This window comes from Sodiomyces alkalinus (assembly GCF_003711515.1).
Source record: "Sodiomyces alkalinus F11 unplaced genomic scaffold SODALscaffold_3, whole genome shotgun sequence".
Classification (NCBI taxonomy): domain Eukaryota; kingdom Fungi; phylum Ascomycota; class Sordariomycetes; order Glomerellales; family Plectosphaerellaceae; genus Sodiomyces; species Sodiomyces alkalinus.
In genome coordinates this window covers 1,127,424-1,148,411 of record NW_021167081.1, presented here as the reverse complement: position 1 = coordinate 1,148,411, position 20,988 = coordinate 1,127,424, and the positions used below count along the sequence as shown (strand labels likewise).

The window sequence follows — 20,988 nt, the reverse complement described above, 5'->3', positions numbered from 1 at the left end:
ACCGGATCGTCGGTTGGACGAGAGTCGACCGGAGCCATCAGGCCGGCAGATTAGCGGATGGCGAAGAAAGAAACGCCAGGGGAGGGGGGAAGGCGAGGAGGTTCACCGAATGTTTAATCAGGACATGGGGCGTCTGATAGGCGGGTTACGTAACCCGCACAGGGCTAGCCATTAGGGCTTATAGTATCTCCACCACTGTAGCTATCTAGGCAGCTCTCTTCTAACAATGAACAACCTCACAACCGTACAGCGCGTTGTTTTACGTCTCGAGTTGCACTGGGACCTGACCCGTGGCGGGACGACGCTGGGACTACAGTCATCCCACGGAGTGGTGAGATAGTGGTGCTATAATGTGCCAGACGGCATCGAGCTAAGGAAACCTAGGTAAGGTAGGTAAGTGCTCAGTCGCAAGAAGGCATTGTGATCATCCCTCCAGATGCCCAAGGGTTGTTGGCCCACGTCCTCAATGGATGCGTACATAGACGATACAGGTAGCGTGCTCCTGACCTCGCAGATGCATGATCACATATACCCTCACGGGCCATGTTAAGATGCAGTAAAATGCATGCTTGCATATGCAGGAAGCCAGCGTAATGTTCTTAGTTGATCGCGGCAATGGAGCAGGCCAATCGATAGGGTCGGACTGAAGGAAGAGGGTGTAGAGCGAACGGAGCCCGCTAAAACCATATATGGCTGATGGTGAGGTTGACAGATGCCTATCTCCCTAAGTAGACGATGACGATGGCTGATTTAGCTTGGGGTCGACGTCGTTGATCATCTCGAAAGGAAGAGAAGAAGTTCGAAGGCAGTCTAAACTGGCCGGACCGGTTTCACGACGTACCAAGTACAAACTGATCCATACTGAGTAGCAGTAGCACGGGTTGCATCTTGATACGTTTTTATTTATTTATCCATTTTCTTTTCTTTCTTTTTGCGGTAAGTGATGTTTCGCACAAAGAAGTTTTGTTGCTTACGGAGGTAGTTTCCGAGTCTTATATTATGTTAAAGATAAGACTGGCCAATATGGAGAACGAAACCCAAGGGAAAGCGATCTGCCTCGCAGAGAAGGTCTGGACCCCGAGATCCAAGACTTGATAGGGGTTGGAATGGCTGAGAACGGAGTCCGGACTACGGATATACCTGGGTGAATAGTGTATGGCGTAGCACGTTCCGTCGAAGCGAACCCAGCGCCAGATGCAGAACAAGTGAGGAGAACAAGATTCAACATCATGCACGGAGAAGAAACTGCAGGTGGCAGATCTCATCTACCAATGGATTGCAGCCACCCGATGAAGAGGGGGGGTGCCGGTGCCGGAAGTATGGAGTAAACCATGATGTAGGAAATGCTACGCCAAAAGCACGATTAGTGTAATACCTAATCCCGTGAGTAAACCCGGGGTACTGGGTAGACTGGACCTTGGGGGAGCTATTCGGGTCTTTGTCCCCCGGTGCGGGCGCTGTCCTGCTAGCTGTGGGCACCATGGCTTGAGGGTGAGAGTCGCTTGGCCATTAAGCTTGGCCGGTGACTACCTTATCCATACCGTCAACTGGTAGATCGATGGCATAATTAGTTTCTGACGGTGCATGATAAGATGAGAAATACAGCCATGTCATGCTGGCTGCAGCAGCCGTCATGAGGGAGCTGTCGGGATCGTCAGGAGCCCCAGCGGCGTGAACCAGGTACTCCCCATAGAAGCGAGGCGAATGTAATTGACGAACAACCAAGGTTTTTATCGCCTCTCTTAGGAGTATGACCGGCCTGAAAGTTGTGGGGCAATTATGAATAAGACACACGTACGAAGTATGCTCTTTGTGCCAGGGAGTTACAGGAGGTTGAGGGGCACAAAGCAAGTCATGCCCCTGAATGTGCCAAGGGGCATTGGGGGAGTTGCGAAGTCGAAAGAAATAAAGACTGACTGGTTACCTGCATGTCGATGTGCCGGGGAGGGCAAGGGAGGGCAAGATAGAAGCAATAATGAGCATGGTAAGAGGAGGTGGAAGCTGATAAAAGTGCGCGTCGTATGCAACATGGCTTGACCGGGACGGGAGGGGTCATTCGGTCTTGGTGCGACTCAGAAAAATAGATGCTTGGGTGAGACTTCGAATTCGTTTCTCGTACGATTACGGAGACTGTGACCCTTCCCCTGTGTATGTCTTCGTTAAGAAAATTCGAGCTCATGATTTATTGAGTAAGAAAATCGAAACAAAAGCTTCGTCGTGGGATCAAAAAATAAAATAAAATAAAACGAATAATAATAATACAGATTATATTTATAGGCAGTCGCAGGCAGTCCCTCCTTCTTTATTTAACCTGAGCCGAAACGATGTTGTTTCGACTGGCCGGCTTTAGGTATATGTACGCTATACCGTATATAGATTAGGCCCGTGATGCATGTATCGCTACCGGGCTTGTCCGAGAACTGGCACCTGACGATTGGCGATTGGCTTTTCTTTGCATCACTATCTTATGGCGCTCTTCCCCGCTCACCACTGTGCTACTCAGTCTGAAGTACAGGTTGAACCGGTGTAATTACCTCTTACCATACCTATGTAACTCGCTTTGCAAATGTACCGACTCTGCACTGTAATTACGGAGTAGTTTTAGGTACCACACTCACTATTGCTGCGACTCAATGACTTTGTACCATCTCCTGCTGACATCTTCCGGAAGTCCTCTCCGTTGTCGCCCCCAGCCACGGTCCGTCACATTGACTGTGTAGTCCAACCACCTGTCTGATCCTCCTCCTACCCATCACCATAAAGGAAGAAGAGGCTTCACTGCTCCAAAGTTCCAACCTGCGTCTCTCCCTATCTCCCATTGAAACGAGCCTCCCAGCCCTAAGCGTTACCTCGCTACGGTAGCCTTGGGTTACTCAATTGCGTCTTGGCCCTCGCGCTGTATTTACGGAATACAACACCACAATCGACCCTGGAGCAATAAAGGACTGCATAACTTTTTTCTTCTTCTCCTCTTCCTCTTTTTCCCGCCTTTCCACCGGAGCCGATCGTGTCTTCGCGTCCACTGGGGTATTTTGGTTGTCCACCCCGCGTCACTGCAGCGACTGAGCCTCCTGGGTCTCTCTCATTTCTTTTGCCAGTGCCGTCGCTCGCCCAAAGTTTCGAACCAGCACGCCCAATTGCCAAGGGCTGCCGGCCCTCTCGGTTGCTGGGTTTTACCACCGCGTCCAAGGCCAAACACTTTTCCCGAGTTTGATTGCCTTCTCAGAGTGTCACCTTTCCCAATTGCGTTCCGAATCCCGCTGAGGCGGCCGACCGTTAACAACTCCGCGAGTTGACGAAACCGCCAATACAGACCTGGCCAGGTCGACGACATAGAGGGAAACGCTTTCCACGTTGCTCCGATATGTCTACGATCATTGCCAACCTGTAGCTCTGGCCGACTGCCAGGTTCCTGGCTTGAAATAATCCAGCTCAGTCTGAGTCACATCGACCCTCAATCTACTTGATCGTCGTCGTGATTCCGAACCGCCTTCGACTGCTCTCAGCTCTCTCTCTCTCTCCCCCTCTTTCTCTCTCTCTCTCGCGCTCGCGCGAACCCTGCCTTCAGTCCGACAATACGCTACCTCCATCCGACCTCCCACCTCGAGACCTTCCCGAACCGCCGTGCCGGTCTGATCCAAACCGATGCTACCGATACCAACGGGGATTCTGCCCGTTCTTTTCTCAACACAATGGACCAAAATCCCAACGCCGTACTCTCTCCACCGGCCGTGACGAGCCTTCGGGCACAGGCGGCTGGCCCGATGGAGCGTTCTTTTACCCAGGACATCCAAGAAGAGTGCGAGGAACTTCGCGAAGCTGCCGAACAAACTCTGAATGTAATCCTCGACGTCAACCTCGACGGCACCATACGATGGGTCAGTCCTTCATGGACCGACGTACTCGGCACCCCGACCAACGCCGTCCAAGGCACTGCAATCGCCGATCTCATCGTTAGCGAGAATAAGAATATATTCTCTAAGGTGGTGGATACTATGAGATCCGACGATTCTCGAAGCCAACGTATCCGGTTCGCTGTCCATTTAGGACCTCTGTCCAAGCTGCTATCCCTCGAACGGCTTCAGAACCCTGATGCTGAGCCTGAACAGCCGGAGACTATTGAACTCGAAGCCCAAGGTATTATGGTCTACGATATCGTTTCGGGAGGCGAGAGTCATGTAAGCATCAACCCTGAAACCCTCAATGCCGCCAATTTTGTCTTGCGTCCCATCTTTCCTCGTACTAAGCCATGCCTCGCAGACGATGTGGATGGTTCGACCCTGGATCGCTCCCCGAGAGATCAAAATCGACCTCCCCCTGGTGATTGTTGATGCCCTAGGGTCAGGCGCCGAAGTCCTTGCCAGTTACCTCACCCAGCTCGCTGAGTCCGGTATCGAAGATCCTGAGAATCACCCACCCCCGCTACCCGTGCTCTGTCGTATCTGCGAACGTCAAATATCGCCCTGGTGGTTCGAGAAACACACCGACCTGTGCCTGCAAGAACACAGAGCCGAGATGGACGTACAGATGGCACAGGAAAATCTTATCGAGCATCGACATGCCATTGTCAGAGTCTTGGATGCCCTCGAGGCCCGGAGGAGCCGTTCCCTCACTGGGGACCAGCCGCCTCTGCCGGTTGCCGAGTACAAGGGTCTACCCATTGGCCCGCCTCCCTCCAGCCAATCGTCCCCAGCAAACTCGGTATCTCAGTCCAGGGATCGATCCGGTGGCTTCGGTCACGCGAGGGCCCGTTCCTTCGCCATTCGCCGGCCCCAGGCCCGAATCGTGGAACTTTTGATGGATCTGTGTGACACTGCCATAGAAATCAGTACGCCAGCCATCAAAGAGTCCGCCTCGCAAACCCCCGGGGAGCCTCGAGCAGAGTCACCCCAGTCCGAATCACGTATCGCCCAGGTCATGCAATGGCAGTCGCCAGGCAGCAACACGCTCGAGCAGGAACAAGGCCTCGCCCTTCTCTGTACCGACACGGAAAAGGCCGCCAAAGCCAAAGTTGAGGCGATCTTCAGGCACCGCAAGATCATCGAGTACGCCGAACGTATTCGCATCGAGTTTGCTGTCCTGGTTCAATCCTGCATCGACGAAGCCATGCATAAGGCAGCTCGTATTGCCGCTGGGCGGTTGAGTGACTCGACGGAGGACGAGGAGGAGGAGGACGGGGATGCAGACACCGAGGACCTCACGCCGGCCCCGCGGGAGGGGACTCCGTTCCTGGACAACGCGGCAGGAAACCCGTCCGCCCTTGCAGCCGCCCTAGAGAACGCAGCCCTTGACGACGGCATAACTCGGACACGTCCAATGTCCTTCATAGGTTCCGCCCGGTCAGACAGCCCGCGAGAACGTTCTGTAACGGCGAAGTCTAATCTCGGAAGCGTTGGACATGTCAGCAGTTCGCGCGAATCAAGGCGAGAGTCCCTGCTCTGCGAGAGCGACACGGGCGACAGCGAAGGCAGCCTGCGTTCGTCGTCGTTGACCTCACGCCAGCCACGAACCGAATCCCCCATGTCTGAATTCGGCGATCTCCGCCGCGCTGCGAGCTCCCGCCAACATCACCGTCGAAGTCTCGTCCTGCCAGGTACCGCGTCGCCTCGGCGGCAGGAATCGCCGTCGCGCGGGACTCAACCGTCTTCGCCTTTGCGAATCCATAAACCTCGCCATTTCGTTTACGGCCACGACGGCGTGGTTTCTCCCGAGCCGTCCCCCATGCTGCCCACCAGCGAGTTTGGTTCGCCGGCCGTGGCACCGCATCATCATCGCCGCCAGTCGTCGACGGCCATGTCCGAGTTCGTCATGCGTCCCCCACCGTCACCAAGGCTGAGCGCCCATAATCCGCCCCCGCAAGCTCGGCCTGCGCCTCCTTCGATCAAGGATTTCGAGATCATCAAGCCGATCAGCAAAGGCGCGTTCGGGAGCGTGTACTTGTCGAAGAAGAAGTCAACTGGGGAATATTTCGCCATCAAGGTCTTGAAGAAGGCAGACATGGTGGCCAAGAATCAGGTCAGCAACGTCAAGGCTGAACGTGCCATCATGATGTGGCAGGGCCAGAGTGACTTCGTCGCCAAGCTGTACTGGACTTTCTCAAGCAAGGACTATCTCTACTTGGTCATGGAGTATCTCAATGGGGGTGACTGCGCGTCGCTGATCAAGGTGCTTGGGGGTCTCCCTGAGCACTGGGCCATGAAATATCTCGGCGAGGTAATACTGGGTGTAGAGCATCTTCACAGCCGCGACATCATTCATCGTGATCTTAAACCCGACAACCTCCTGATTGACCAGAAGGGCCATTTAAAACTGACCGACTTTGGTCTGTCGCGAATGGGTCTTGTTGGACGACAGAAGCGGGCGCTTAATAGCGAAAATCCCGAATCCACCCCGGATCTTCTCAAGCAGGGGCCGTTTGCCCGCTCGGCGTCAATGGCCTCGTCTCGTTCGACGTCCATGGATCTCCACGGCCACTCGCCGTCACCGAACCTCACTCCGCAAATGTCACCCGAGGTGGGGGCCAACCACGGATTGTCGTCGTACTTCGTCCTCGGAGGTCTTTCGCACGAACCCCGTCGCATCTCGGGCTCCGATCGTCGCAGTGAAAGTGGTGGCAGCGACGCCCTCGCGCACATGCTGCATAACTTCTCGCTGAACGATCCCGAACCGGCGGCATCCCAGCCACATGGTGCCAAGTGTGCGGATGAGCATAACGAGAGCAACGTCACGTCTCCTGAGGTACCAGGTCTTCCGCATCAGTCAAGCAGCCTATCACAGATGTCACAGTCGAGTGCTGAACTGCTTGGGAAGAACACGCCGCCGCAGAACGGTAGCATGATGCCCCCGGCCATGGCCCTATTCGACCCGGAGGACACGAACCGACGTTTTGTGGGCACGCCTGACTACCTAGCACCGGAGACGATCAAGGGTGAGAAGCAGGACGAAACAAGCGACTGGTGGTCAGTGGGCTGCATCATGTTCGAGTTCTTGTACGGTTACCCACCCTTTCACGCCAGCGAGGCCGAGCTTGTCTTTGAGAACATTCTTGCCCGTAAGATCCAGTGGCCCGACGAGGCCGATTGCGAACCCATCTCCGAGGAAGCCAAGGATCTCATCAACAAACTACTCTGCATGGAACCGCAGATGAGGCTGGGGGCGGCCCGCGATGACAAGTACGCCTCGGGAGGAGAGGAAATTCGAAATCACCCGTGGTTCAGCGGCATCAATTGGGAAACTTTGGTGCAGGACGAGGCGCAGTTCGTTCCGCAAACAGACGATCCCGAGAATACGGAGTATTTCGATAGCCGCGGAGCAGTGTTGCAGTCGTTCGCCGAGGAGATGGAAGACCAAACATCACCGCCGTCCTCCGCAGCAGGTTCCGACTATCCGGCCCGGCCGCATGATGCGCTTTCCCGCGTCAGGTCCCAGGTCAACTCGATCAAGCGCAACCTGATGCCGCTTCACATCCCGCCTCATGTGCGGGACTTGAAGAGTAGGCGTCTGAGCGAGCCCGTGCCTGCGGATGACTTTGGCTCCTTTGCGTTCAAGAACCTTCCTGTTCTAGAAAAAGCCAACAAGGACGTGATTCAGAAGCTTCGCGCCGAGGCGCTGGCGACCCAGAACAAGCAGGCCTCCATCAGCTCCGGAGGTGGACCCATCACCTCTCCTGGCCCGGCACTGGAGGGGAGCCCCGTTATGTCCGTTCCAGTTCAGCGGACAATCTCCCACGCCAAGGCCCACAACAGGCCACAATCTCCTTCTGGGCTGGGTCATCACGCCAACTCGTCTCCCAGTCGGGCCTCCCAGCCTTCCTCCCCTCTCCTGGTGTCGTTTGTTGCCGGACAGGGAAGCGAGGGACGACGCAAGACATCCAGCAATGCGTCAAGTTTCTCTCAGCCGCCGTCCAGTGCTTCCTTGCAGCCCAATCCTGGGCTGGACGTGCCCAAGGTGCCCCCTAGCCTGCAAAAGGCGGCCACTTCGGTGTCGGTGTCGGCCTCTCCGGTCAAAGGACGCGGCCAAGCTCCGCCTCCGCTGGCCTTGTCGCCTCAGAAGCTGGTGGCGACACCGCGGCAGGCGAGCACTTCGTCCACCGGCCGGTCTCGTTCCCTCACGGTCGGATCGCAGTCTCAGGAAGGCAGTCCGATAACGTCAGACCTCCTCGCCCACCACCGGAATCGTCGGAGTCAAGTATTCGACATGTCGCCGTCATCTTCCGACAATGAGAGCGAGAAGCACAACGCGCTGCTCCGGGTGCAACGTCGACGGCAGAGCTCTCGACGGCTGTCCCAGATTGCGCTCGACGACGGACCCATGTTCCGGCCGCTGGATGTGTTGATCTGCGAGGACCACCCGGTTTCCCGGATGGTGATGGAAAAGCTGCTGGAGAAGCTACGTTGCCGTACCATATCAGTGCCTAACGGGTCGGAAGCGGTTCGGTATTCGCTGAGCGACATCAAGTTCGACATCATCTTCCTCGCATACCGACTCCCTCAGATCAGCGGGGCCGATGTGGCGAGGATGATCCGCGAGACGAAGAATGCCAACTCGAACACGCCCATCGTGGCGATCACGGCCTACCTCAAGGAGCTGCAGGCTCCACATTATTTCGATTCCCTCATCGAGAAGCCCATTTCGAGCTCGAAGCTCTCGGAGGTGCTCAAGAACCTTTGTCAGTGGAAGCCGCAGTCGCCCGGGCCGACCAACCCACTCTTTCTGCCTCATCCCGTCCCGTCGGGCCTCCGGCAGGCGAGCCTGCGAGCGGACGACAGCCCAACGTCGAGCTCATCGGTGTTCCCTGGGCGGGCCAGCAGCAGCGTGGTCACGTCGAGCCGGGAAGATTCGATTGGGTCCAGCCTTTTTGGGGATTCCGAGTCGGCGGTATCGACAGACGATGTCCCTCCCGTGGTGGTCTCTCGCAGAGGCACGAGCGAATGGGAGGATGGAGGCGGCCTGGGGATCCGGGAGGAGGACGAGGAAGGGAGGGAGGAGGAGGAGGAGGAGGGGGAGGAGGTCGTGTACAATGCGGTGGGCGAATTGCCGAAGACCGTGCCACCCTTGGCCTTAATTTCGCAGCAGCCGGCGGCGAGCGTGACGGACCACGCGACGACTAGAAAATACACGGCACCACGGCTGGGCGAGAAGGGCAAGGCGAAAAGGGAGCCGGCAGCACGGCGAATGGCAGAGAGCACCGACTCGGCGGATGACGAAGACGAGGAGCTCGGGCTTGTGCACGACCAGCCGAGACAGGGGCAGAGCAACAGCAGTGGGAGCAGCGACAGCGGCAGCAGCGTCAAATCGTTCCGGGTCAAGCCGCTTTTGCCCAGCTCGAAGCTCGGGATCGAGATGATGCGGGCGGACAGCCACGACGGCGGGTTTATCGCCTCGTCGGAAAGCACAACGGAGCCGGTGACGCAGGTGGTTACACCGTGTAAGGAGGATGGGCCGGCACTTCTTTTCGGGGCCGCGGAGGAAACGGGGCCGATGTGCACTCCTCCGCCTCCGAATGACGGCAAGCCCGCATCGTGTGCGGCCGAGGTGGAAGAGACGCCGCGTCCGCAGACGGCACAGCGGGATGTGGGCAGGGAAGAAGAAGAAGAAGAGCGCACGCCGCGAGCCGTGGAAAAGACTGGTCCATCGAAGAGCTAAAAATGACTGTCGCATTCGCAGGATGAGGCAGACGGACGTCTTGGTACATGTCATCAGAACTTGACAGAAATGGCGACGGACTGCAACCAAGTAACATTTTCTTTTGTCTTTTTTTCTTTTTCTTTTTTCTTTTCTTTTCTTGTTTGTTTTTCTCCTTCGCTTTGTCATTGCTACGATCCGTCATTCTTATGTTTCCTGGCTAGCGCGGCGTTTTTGGTGGAAGGGCAGAAGTTTGGCAGACTGTGTCCGTTCACCCTGGTCTGGACCTGGAAACTACATTTTACCTTACCCTACTGCGGGACAGGGCATTACAGCGAGCGCGTTTCGGGGGACGAGAGGCACACAAGAAAGCCATGCACAGCGCAGCGCAGCACAGCACAGCACAGCACAGCACTGCTCGGGCTACATTGTGGCACGAGGACCGAGAGGAGTCTCGAGCGCGTCGCGGGAGTTGGGGGATGCGGTGTCCCCATCTGACACATGCGATGGCAGGGTGGAAAAGTGAATAACTGCATCGTTTTGCTGGGGATAGTGCTTGCTATTGCGACATTTTTACTACCGGGTGGTCTTTTTTTCCTTCTCTCCTCCTTTCTTAGTCTGTTGTTGCTATGTGTATATTGAGGGTTTTGGCAAATTTTTTTATTTTATTTTTTGCTTCTCTTCCTTCTTTTACCTTCTTTTCTTCTTCTTTTTTTTCCCAAGGAGAGGATGATGCTCACAACTCTGCGCCGAGGAGGTCCATGGCATGGCGTGCTAGATGCTGTGAAAACGGTCTGGGCCAGTTTAGTATTTAGAGGCTGCTTTGGGGGGGTGTCCAGTGTACAGGCTCAAACAAGAGAAAAACGGAATGCCCGTTTCTTTTTCCTGCTTCAAGTCCAAGATGAATGGAATGGTAAACTTGTTGTAGCGGCTCTTTCTAACATTTCAATGCCAAGGCGCGATCGGCCTGTGGCTGCGTGATGACAGCGGGATCCCCAGGCTTGGCACGGTTTTATAAATCTTGGCAATATCAAAATGTCTTCAACATCATCATCGGGTTGATGTATCTAGTTATTTTCCATGTTTTCCTCTGATTTATTGTCTTCACCACAAACATAAAATAAAAACGAAAACGAAACCCGGCCGGAACAGGCGGGTGAAATAACGGTCAATCGTCGAAGCACGTTGCGAAACGATGCAATATCATTGGTCGTCCTGGCCCCTGGGTCCACCGTCGAATATAAGCCCGTTGGGTCGGGAATGGAAACAGATCGCGTGTGGTTCGGCCCCAGCAGCTTGGACGGATATGACTACGGTAGAATCGATGAGTTTGTCACGAGGACGAAAACGAAACCGGATTTGGGTCGGGAATTCGTTCGAAGAAGAAAAAAAGTCGAAAGGGTCCCCGGTTATATTTTCATTGTATTCTGTATTTTTTCTTTTTTGCTGGCCCCTGCGGATGCGGCGCCGTCCCAACGGTCCAACTTCCCGACCAAAATCCGAGCTTCTTTTCGTGCCGTGCTACTCATCTAACCCCGTCCCACCTGTCTCCTCTCCATGTTGCCTTGGATGGATGAAGGGCATGACGACTTGGGGGAAAATTCGGGTGTCTTTTTTGTGGTTCATCGTTGTAGGTCAAAGCCCTTTGGATCTATAAGAGGATATTCTGAACGGAGATGAGATTTCGATATAACCTTTTTCCAGTCCCACCCACTCGCTCTCTGTCTTCTTAGAGTTCTTTCTTTTTTTGTTTTTCTTTTCCGTGATGTTTGATATGTGCATCTCTCTCTCCTCCCACCTCATCATCATATAGATTCCAGGAATCAGCAACTCGAGAAACCGTTACCTTACCTTCAATGGCAGACATTCTTCGTCACCACCGTCACCACAACCCACGCATAGGCGAGATCCCCGTCCCTCACGGGCCAGAGACGGGCCAGGAGCACGACGACTACCCTGCCCACCACACCAGCGACTACGAGCGCCGCATCTTCGCCCACATTACCCGCCCCGACGACTCCTACACCGCCAATGGCGCCTACTGGGCCGACCTCCCCTTGCGGGAACGCGTTCCCTTCGTCGCCAAGGTTGATCGCGAGGAGGCCGCCAAGGAGCTCCGCGTCACGGGCCGCATGATGAAGCAGGACCCCTTATCGCCGCTGACCTGGTACTTTCGCCACGCGGTGCTCCCAGGGGCTGGGCTGGGGCTCGAGGGTTATGTCTTGTTCTCCATCGGGAACCTGGAGCCGCTTTTCGCGGCTGCGTGGCCGCAGTGCTGGGGCCCTGATGCTACCGTTTGTGCGAAGAATTGGATTGCTTCCGTGACATATCTGGAGATTGTGGGTATCATGATCGGCCAGGTGGGAGTTGGTGTAAGTTGTTCTCTTTTCTCTTTTTCTTCTCTCTTTTTCTTTTCCCTTTTTTTTCGTTTAACGCCGCTCAAATCCATTGCGGTCAAAAAAAAAAAAAAAGAAAAGACTAAGAAACGCCATTGCTCAGATCATCGGAGACTGGATCGGTCGTCGCTGGGGCCTCATCCAAGACGCCCTAATCATGCTCCTCGGCCTCCTCCTCCTCACCGCCTCCTGGGCCGACAGCCTGCAGGGCTGGGTCATCTTCTACGCCTGGTCCCTCTTCGTCTACGGCTTCGGCGTCGGCGGCGAGTACCCCATAACAGCCACTTCGTCGATGGAGTCGGCCGTCACCGCCGGCCGCCTCTCCACCCGCGACGACCGGCTCCACCGCGGCCGCCGCGTCACCTCGGCCTTCCTCATGCAGGGCTGGGGCCAGCTCGCCAACCAGGTCGTCCTCATCGCCCTCCTGGCCATCTTCAACGGCGGCGGGGCAGCCCCTTACTCCGTGTCCGCCGCCCAGTTCACCTTCAGGCTGAGCTTCGCCTTCCCGGCCATCGGCACGCTGTGGCTCGTCTACTACCGGACCTGGAAGATGCCGCGGGCCAATCGACAGCTCGATCTTGCCAAACGTCGTAGCGGTGTGACGGGCTACGATGTGGCTGCCCTCCGTGGCTGCGTGCGGCATTTCGGTGGTCGGCTGCTTGCTACGGCGGGAACATGGTAAGCTGACAAATTCATCCATAACGACGGGCCTTTTTTTTTTTCTTTTTTTTTTTTCTTCTTTTTCTTTTCTTTTCTTCTTCTTTTTTTTTTTTTTGGCGTCGAGGTCATGGGAACCCTCTATACTAACTAGCGTGGCGTCTTTGCCAAAATGTACGCAAAGGTTCTGCAACGATGTTTTCTTCTACGGCAACAAGCTCTTCCAGGGCCGGTTCATTAGTGTCATCTCGACGAACCCGGACTCTGTCATGGAGAAATGGACCTGGAACTTCGTTAACGTGGTCGTCTCACTGGCCGGCTACTACGCCGCGAGTCTCCTCATCGACAACAAGCTCTACGGCCGGAAGATGATGCAGCAGGTCGGCTTCCTGGTCTGCTTCATCACCTTCGTCATCCCGGCGTTCCGGTACGACTACTACACCTCCCCCGAGGGGATCCGTTCGTTCCAGGCCATGTACTTCCTCTCGTCCTTCTTCAACCAGTTCGGCCCCAACAGCGTCACCTTCCTGGCGGCGGGGGAGGTGTTCCCCACGCCGGTCCGGGCCTCGGCGCACGGCTTCTCGGCCTGCATGGGGAAGGCAGGGGCGTTGCTGGCCGCGGTCCTCTACAGCTACCTCGACGACCGGGAGAAGTTCCGCTTCGTGCCCTGGTTCGGCCTCGCCGGCGTGCTGCTCACGTGGCTGTTCCTCCCGGACACGACGGGGCTGGACCTCCGCGAGCAGGAGAGAAGGTGGGACTATATCCGGCGCGGCAAGGCGGATGAGTACCGCGGCGTGGCGGTGCATCCGGCGCATCTGAGCTTGTGGGAGCGGATGCGCGGGGTCGGGAGGGCTTACGACCCGGGTAAGGACTTGCGGGCGCGCATTGACGATCTGAGAGTCGAGTGGGAGGCCGAGCAGGAGGTATGCGCGGCGGAGAAGGAGTCGGATGAGGCGCAGGATGTCGGAGACTGGAGCGAAGAGATTCATGGCTATTTCAGGGGGTCGTCGAAGACGGAGGAGTGCCAAAATAGTGATGATGAGAAGGGCAGGAGTGGAAGCGCCGGTAGTAATGGCGGGGTGATGACGGGGCGGAGTATAGGGCCGGAGGGCGGGGAAGAGAATCGGACATAGATACTGGTAAAGGCTCGCGTCTTCAGCTGGTGTGTATATACAAATGCCGTGAACTAAGCGGTTTGACATACATGAGAAAGAGTAATCAGAAATGTTCAGCTCATAGTATCATATCTTCGAGGTAAAGGCTCATATGCTTGGAATATATTTGGGTTAGGGATAACATGGACGAGAGATGTCTTCTTCGCATTGGAATCTGTCTGGGTGTGTCCGTTTAGGATTGACCTTATCCTTCATATATATAGCAATAGATGGAAGGTGGCACTTTGAGGTTTTGGGTTTTCTGAAGGGGAAGGGAAGGAGCTGCTTTATAGGTACTCTTTCCGTCGGCCTTTTAACCGCGAGGCAGGTAGGTCTATAAGGTCTATAAGGTAGAGAATCTACCTTCATAGTGCCTTCCCCTTTCTAGGTACCTTGTATTTCCCCCTGTGTATATCATGTTACTTGTGTCTCTTCATTGCTCTTCTATTCTATTGTCCCTCTATCCAGAACCAGATCAGCACAGCACACTCTACTACCACATCCTACGGCGCACTTGCTCCCCAATCTCTCCTGATACCCTCACACAGTAACATATAAAAGCTGCTCACCCACAGCCACCAAGCATACTAGCCAGCACAGTGCATACAATCAAGACCCATGAAGCAAGTGGAGCGTCTCATTGTGTTCCTCATGGCAGGCTTCATTGCCTTGGCCAGCATAGCAGCCGCCGCTGTGCCAGACCGCATTGGCAGCTTCATCGGAGCCTGCAACTGGAACCGCTGCAAGCTCAAGGACAACCGCATTCTGGGGACTTACTGCAACAATGAGCACTACAAGGTTTTTGGATACGACTGGACTCAGTACGTCGAATTCTTCTTTGCTATATTTATCTAATGGAATATTCAAACCAAGGGGCATGCATGCATGGTCAGCCATGGAAACGCCGGATAGAAAGGCTGACTATCCTCCAACAGAATCGACCTCGGGAAATGCGTGGCAAATGTCAGGGGCTCCCTCAGTCTGCGCGAAGAGTACGTCGGCCGCTCCCTCTGGTCCCATGTTGTGTTTCCCAGGGCTGCATATTCTGATCGGCCCCCGAGTTCATATTGTGGGACACGAAACGTGGTGACCCTGCTAACCAACGGGTGCAACCTCGTTTGAGGAATGTAGTGGCGAGTACTGGAAGTCGTGCGACTCTTGCTACCTCACCAACCAGCGCGAATACAGGACGCAGTACCTGGTGTGTGGCTGCCTGGCCTTGAACGAGACACGGCAACAGACGTGGATCAACCTCGGCCGGGTTCTGTACAACGACAACGGGACTCTGAGCTGCTTCGGTCACCGCGGGGCCAAGTTTGACCGTCCCCCTTACGGAATGGAGCGAGACTGAATACCAATACAACAAGAAGGATGAGGAAGAGGAGACTGGCAACGACAGGGAATACGAGTCCGAGGACGAAAATGATAGGGAGCCCGGCGAGGATGTCGAGGACTACTCTGGTTCCTGAAAGGCCGACGAAGATGACGGAAGGACCTTCAGAGTATAGGCCAGGTCTGGCACACAGGAGACGAAGACATTTCTTCTTGTCCATTGTGTTATTCAACGGTGAGATATATTCAGAATCGCATTTGGTTCTGTTTACCTCAGGTACTTAATTGAATGTACCTGGTACCCAAGTCAGTGGTCAAAAGGAACGAAGAGTTGTACACAATGTGACTATGTAAGTAGCTTGGATCCTTTTGCAGCAGCCCCCCCCCTCTGTACCTCCGTGGCTCTCGACCGGATTTATCCAGATTTATCCGAAGTCAGTCACCCATGTGCGTTGCCGTGGTTGCGTTGCATTGCGTTTCCTGACTCGACCGGGTGTCGTTTTACCTTGACCAGAAGAGGAACCTATGACGCACGGTTCCAAAGGGACGTAGGCTTGGTTATGTCGTTCCATCTCCAGGCCGTTGATATTTTTTATCTTTTATTTTATTCTTGCGTTGTTCGGATCACGAGAGCTTCCTTGATCTCTCTTTAGGCCGTTGGCGTAGCTTCAATCGCATGATGTTCTCGATGGACTCTCCCTAGTCTCCACTGACTGGGGTCTCTTGGCCTACATATGTAGGTCTCCGTACGGACGAAGTACACTTCTCGCGGTTCATAGGTACTTAGCGTATCAGATGTATCACACATACGGAGCGCTATTATTAAAGAAAGACAAAAAAAGAAAAAGAACAAAAAAAGGGAAGAAGGGAACAATAAGGCAATGGGTTAGCTAACTAAGGTATTCGTATCTCTGGTCTCGGAGAGAGTTTCATTGCGTGCCGTTTTCAGAGGAAGTCTCATCGTGAACTTGGACGACTTCGCGTACGCGTCTAAAGCCGACCGAGACAATCTTTTACTGCTGTTTCTTCCTCCCTACGTCCGAATTGAAAGATGCAACATCTGCATTCAAATAGAGATTGCAAAAATCCTACAACTTGACCAAGAAATAAGTTTTTTTCAGTTTAAAGTTCCCTGCATACCCGTAATCTTGTCAGAAACCCTGGACCACCCCCCGACACGCCCAGACTCGCGCCCTGTTCATCGTACATGTAACAGTTCGTCTCCAGTGTTAGCTCCCTCCGCCATACCTATCTTCTGCTGTCCTTCCTTCCATTATCATTATTATTACTACCCGTATATTCTTTCTGCCTTATCCTATTTCCCTAATAAAGGTATTTTATTTTCCCATTCGCCCTTGTCGTCTCAATTGCTTCCGTTCTGTCTGTGCCTGTAGCCGACTCGATAGGGAACGCGTCATTCTTGGCCTCCTTCCAAGGAGTTTCCCAAGTCCCGGTTATCCAATCTCTGATGTTGGGCCAAGACGACCAACAATAGCTTGGCAAACATTAAAAATCATTGTGCATGCCTCCCGCTAAGCTACGTTGTACGCCAGCTCCCCCCGTTTCTCAGGGTCCATCTAAGACACAATTGTCCTGGACCTGCCAGCTTCCCTCCCCTCCTACCGACCAAATCTCCTGTCCTTAACCCGTCCCCATGGCTTCCCACGACGGTGACCATCCCGACAATGTCGAGAGGAACCGCTACGCGTCCTCCAACCGCTGGCGCCACCAGGAGAGCTCGGCTTTCCTCCGCCACGCTGCCGGCTCTCAACCTCGCGACCCTCAAGACCGCAGCGATACCAGCGACCTCGCCAGTTTCCTCAACCGCGACCGAGTCGAGCCCGATATACCTGCCGATGCCCCGCGCCCCGCGAACTTCAAGCCGATTATGATCGGCGCCGCCGAAGCGAAGGAGAAAATCCAACAAGCCGATTCCGCCTCCGCCACTGAGGCCGGTGTCGCTATCGCGCCGCCGGCAGGCGACCATGCCGCCACCGATGGCAAGGACATCGTCTGCGGGCCTCTGCTCAACTATCGCAAGATGGAGGGCAGTACATGGTACGGCAGCGCCTTGATCGTCACCCAGGGAGGCCGTCGTGCCGCGCCCGTGCTCCACCTCCGCCGCGGAGGCCTCCACGACGACCGCGAGAAGCCCGACAACCATAATGATACTACCGCGACGACGACCGACACGGCCACGAACGGAGGAGAGGTACCAACTGCGGGCGCCGAAGGTGGCATCGTCGAAGTCCAGGGAGAATGCCTCTACTCCGATCCCCGCAACACGTTCTGGGCCTTCGGTCTCTCCGTCGAGATGGAACAGTCCGAATCGAAGTGGGAGTATTGGTTCCCGGACATGCGTTTCACCAGCCAGACCAAGCCCAGGCGTAACGTCTTCTTCGTGCCCGCCCTGAACGAGTCGATGAGGATCATGTTCCACTCCTGCAACGGCTTCAGCGTCGGCACCGATGAAGAGGCCTTCAGCGGCATGCCCTTGTGGAATGACGTCGCCAGGCGTCATGCCGACATTCCTTTCCACGTCATGTACGAATTGACCTTCCCCGCCGCATTCTCTCTTACCCCCAACCAAGAACCGAGAGGGCTTGCTTCGTCTCCCCGACCGTAAACTGTGTGGACGTCTCGAGAGGCTGACGTGAAGAACAAAACAATTCACCATGTAGGGTCGGCGGAGGAGACCAGATCTATAACGACGGCATCCGGGTGAACGGTCCCCTACGACCCTGGACCGAAATCTCGAACCCCAAGAAGAGGAGACACTACCCCTTCCCGGAAAGTCTCCGCCAAGCCTGCGATGACTATTATCTTAAGAACTACATAAAATGGTGCGATTGTGCTTTGTCTTGACACTGCGTCTGGTTGGATTGAAAACCCCGACCGAAACTGACTGGACCAGGTTCTCCACTGAACCATTTGCTGGTCTCAACGGTCAGATTCCTCAGGTGAACATCTGGGATGACCATGACGTACGTACATAAAACTCACAAGACAACGACGTGCAAATGCCAACTCTGACTTCCTCTCCCTAGATCATTGATGGCTTTGGCTCCTATGTCCACGACTTCATGATGTGCGATGTCTTCCGAGGTATTGGCGGGACGGCGCACAAGTATTACATGCTTTTCCAACATCACCTCCCTCCTCCTCCCTCGACTTATACCACCGGTACGTCAGGTTCAGTCCAGCGCAGTCCATCGAAGGTATATGTCTCCGTGATCGCTAAGACCAACTGAACGCCGCAGATCATGCTGGTGATGGCGAAGATCCCAACCAGTTGATGGACACATATGTTGCACCCGTCAAGACAGACTCATGTTATATAGTCGGGAGTCAACATGGCGTAAGTTTTTAGTCCTTTTTTCCTTTTTTCCCCCTACATGAAGCAGTGTTGGCTGACAGAAGAACAAAGCCTTATGTGGAAGAACATTCACAAAACATCTTCTGCAGACTCGGAGCAAGAATTGCCATGGTGGGCATTGATGCTCGAACCGAGGTAGGACTTGGGTGACCCGACCTTCGACGGAGACGCGGACTATTGATCCAGAGACTGATCGCCTTTCTATTTAGCGAACTCGCCACCAAGTAAACTATCCTGAGACATATGACATGATCTTTGATCGTCTGAGGAAAGAGCTTCAATCCGCAGTCGATGCCGGGCAACCCATCAAGCATCTGATCCTGCTTCTGGGCATCCCAATCGCCTATCCCGTGAGTGACGAATGCCTCTGTGGCTCTGGACCGACCGAGAAGAGCAGACATGGCTAACCTAACCTTGGGCCAACAGCGCTTGACGTGGCTGGAGAACATCTTCACCAGCCCCATCATGGGCCCCGTCAAACTCCTCAACCGGAGATTTGGCTTTGGTATGTCAAGTTTCCCACCCTCTACCCAGCCCACAATCGATCCCACTTGCTGATTACCATTCGAATTTCTAGCTGGCAGCCTGTTCAACCACTTCGACGGTAGTATCGACCTGCTGGATGATCTAGACGACCACTACACGGCCCGTATCCACAAGAAAGAGCGCAAGGCTCTCATCGAGAGACTTCAAGCCGTCGCGGCCGAGTTCTCCGTTCGCGTCAGCATTTTGGGCGGCGACGTGCATCTCGCCGCCCTGGGCCGTTTCTACTCGAACCCACACCTCAAGATTCCTGCCGAGGAAGACCATCGCTACATGGTCAACGTCATCTCCTCCGCCATCACCAACAAGCCGCCACCCGCGACGGTCGCGAATCTGCTAGCCCGGAGGAACAAGATCCACCACCTCGACTTGGACACGGACGAGACCTTGCTCTCGCTCTTCAACAAGGATCCCGGCAATTCGGACAAGACGGCGGGCTTCAACAAGGTCACGATGCCCAGCCGAAACTTTGCCATTCTGACGGAGAACTCGCCCAACAACCCACCATCGGGTAACGGCGAGGCCGCAGCCGCAGCCGCAGCGGCGGCGGACGGCAGCACCGCGCCGTCGTTTGCTGGTAGGGGCGGCCACAATTTCCTCCACGAGGGAGAAGTGGACGCCGGTACTACCCACAAGGCGGCCTCGGCGGCGCACGGACGGGGCAACGATGGTGGTCTGGACGTGTGCATCCAGGTCGAGATTGACCAGCACGACAAGGAGGGGAGGACGGATGGCTACGGCCTAACCGTGCCCCTTCTCCACTGCACCAAGCCCACGGGTCTGGTCGTCGAGCCGTTCCCTGAACAACAGGAACCTCACGAGGGGTCCTAAGTCGTGTGTTGGATTACTGGAATTACTGGGGGAAAAAAAACCCCTCTTTGTACTGATTATGCACCCTCGGACGGATTCCCATTGGCCAAAGTGTATGAAGCGATGTCGGATGGCCATGTTTCGTTAATAATGCCTTGGCTTTCACAAGGCGGTGGACGGGGAAAGAATCCGGGTGATGAAAAGGATGTGATCGACGCATCACAGGAGACGCTGCGAGTTGAGCAAGCTAGCGATCCTGTTCGCTTGGGGAAGAGCAATACCTACCTCGGGAAGGGAGGTTTTTTTTTTTTTTTTTTTTTTTTTTTTTTTTTTTTTTTTTTTTTTTTTTTTTTTTTTTTTTTTTTTTTTTTTTTTTTGATTCGTTCCTATGTATTTGATCCTTACCTTTTTCTTCTTTTATGCTTTGTGGAAGTGTACGGATACAGATACCTGTCTACCTACTTCTATGCGCAATGCTTGGTCCCGCCCGTGCCCGTGCTTCACTTTTGTTGGGGGGGGGGGAGCGATTTTTGGGCGAGGCTGGGCTGGGGAAGGGGATGTCAGTCAGCCGACTTCGGCACCCCAGTGACCAACGACACCACTAGCATGTCTTGGAGGGTCCAGGGTAGCATAACTTATAATAAGTCTGGCGTAATACAACTGGCTCCAATGCAAGCGATACGAGAAACGACATTGTGGAAGGTCTCCCTTGTTCTTATCTCACATTATCTACACCGAGCATCGTTCGTGGGGCACGTGAGTCGCCCGTGGAGGAAGCGCCAACATTATTGGTCCCCGCAGTGCCCGGCCCCAGTGCATGCCCCGCATTCCCCCTCTCACCGTGGAATTGAGCCGCAACAACCCGACCGACCTCGCAGGTCGTTATCAAGGGGGATCAGCGGTGATGACGGTGGCAAGCAGAAGTGTGCTACTCCGTTATTTAGAACCTACCGATACATCGTGCCACCTACCTGAGGTACTTACATGCCGACCTTCCCGTCTACCTTACCTTACTTTGTTTTTCTTACCGGTAGTTACCATACCTACTTAATACGACTGTACTACCACTACCACACTCCCTACTTCACCATCAACA

General features: G+C 54.7%; 6 protein-coding genes across 6 annotated transcripts; 4 read left to right on the top strand and 2 right to left on the bottom strand.

The window, feature by feature from the left end:
- Nucleotides 1–246: 246 nt before the first annotated feature.
- Nucleotides 247–2,819, bottom strand: SODALDRAFT_377749 (hypothetical protein; the record flags this gene model as incomplete). Its single annotated transcript, XM_028614929.1, has 8 exons — nt 247–861; nt 1,016–1,265; nt 1,417–1,484; nt 1,542–1,759; nt 1,828–1,860; nt 1,925–2,032; nt 2,619–2,712; nt 2,780–2,819. The coding sequence occupies 8 exons, from the start codon at nt 2,817–2,819 to the stop codon at nt 725–727; spliced, it is 948 nt and encodes a 315-aa protein (XP_028467639.1). The 3' UTR covers nt 247–724.
- Nucleotides 2,820–3,692: 873 nt separating this feature from the next.
- SODALDRAFT_274040 (hypothetical protein) lies at nt 3,693–9,645 on the top strand (the record flags this gene model as incomplete). Its single annotated transcript, XM_028607930.1, has 2 exons — nt 3,693–4,178; nt 4,261–9,645. The coding sequence occupies 2 exons, from the start codon at nt 3,693–3,695 to the stop codon at nt 9,643–9,645; spliced, it is 5,871 nt and encodes a 1,956-aa protein (XP_028467638.1).
- A 609-nt stretch (nt 9,646–10,254) lies between these two features.
- On the top strand, nt 10,255–10,732 carry SODALDRAFT_138987 (hypothetical protein). Its single transcript, XM_028606771.1, has one exon. It carries the CDS (start codon nt 10,354–10,356, stop codon nt 10,603–10,605), a length of 252 nt encoding a protein of 83 aa, XP_028467637.1. The 5' UTR covers nt 10,255–10,353; the 3' UTR covers nt 10,606–10,732.
- Nucleotides 10,733–11,165: 433 nt separating this feature from the next.
- On the top strand, nt 11,166–13,870 carry SODALDRAFT_293400 (MFS general substrate transporter). Its single transcript, XM_028608714.1, has 3 exons — nt 11,166–11,996; nt 12,124–12,698; nt 12,862–13,870. Exons 1-3 carry the CDS (start codon nt 11,481–11,483, stop codon nt 13,808–13,810), a joined length of 2,040 nt encoding a protein of 679 aa, XP_028467636.1. The 5' UTR covers nt 11,166–11,480; the 3' UTR covers nt 13,811–13,870.
- Nucleotides 13,871–14,999: 1,129 nt separating this feature from the next.
- SODALDRAFT_138964 (hypothetical protein) lies at nt 15,000–15,459 on the bottom strand. Its single transcript, XM_028606770.1, has one exon. The coding sequence runs from the start codon at nt 15,382–15,384 to the stop codon at nt 15,079–15,081; it is 306 nt and encodes a 101-aa protein (XP_028467635.1). The 5' UTR covers nt 15,385–15,459; the 3' UTR covers nt 15,000–15,078.
- Nucleotides 15,460–16,746: 1,287 nt separating this feature from the next.
- SODALDRAFT_331953 (hypothetical protein) lies at nt 16,747–20,223 on the top strand. Its single transcript, XM_028611589.1, has 9 exons — nt 16,747–17,707; nt 17,845–18,006; nt 18,078–18,147; nt 18,211–18,346; nt 18,424–18,521; nt 18,591–18,674; nt 18,749–18,889; nt 18,966–19,044; nt 19,117–20,223. The coding sequence occupies exons 1-9, from the start codon at nt 16,818–16,820 to the stop codon at nt 19,911–19,913; spliced, it is 2,457 nt and encodes an 818-aa protein (XP_028467634.1). The 5' UTR covers nt 16,747–16,817; the 3' UTR covers nt 19,914–20,223.
- The last annotated feature ends 765 nt before the right edge of the window (nt 20,224–20,988 follow it).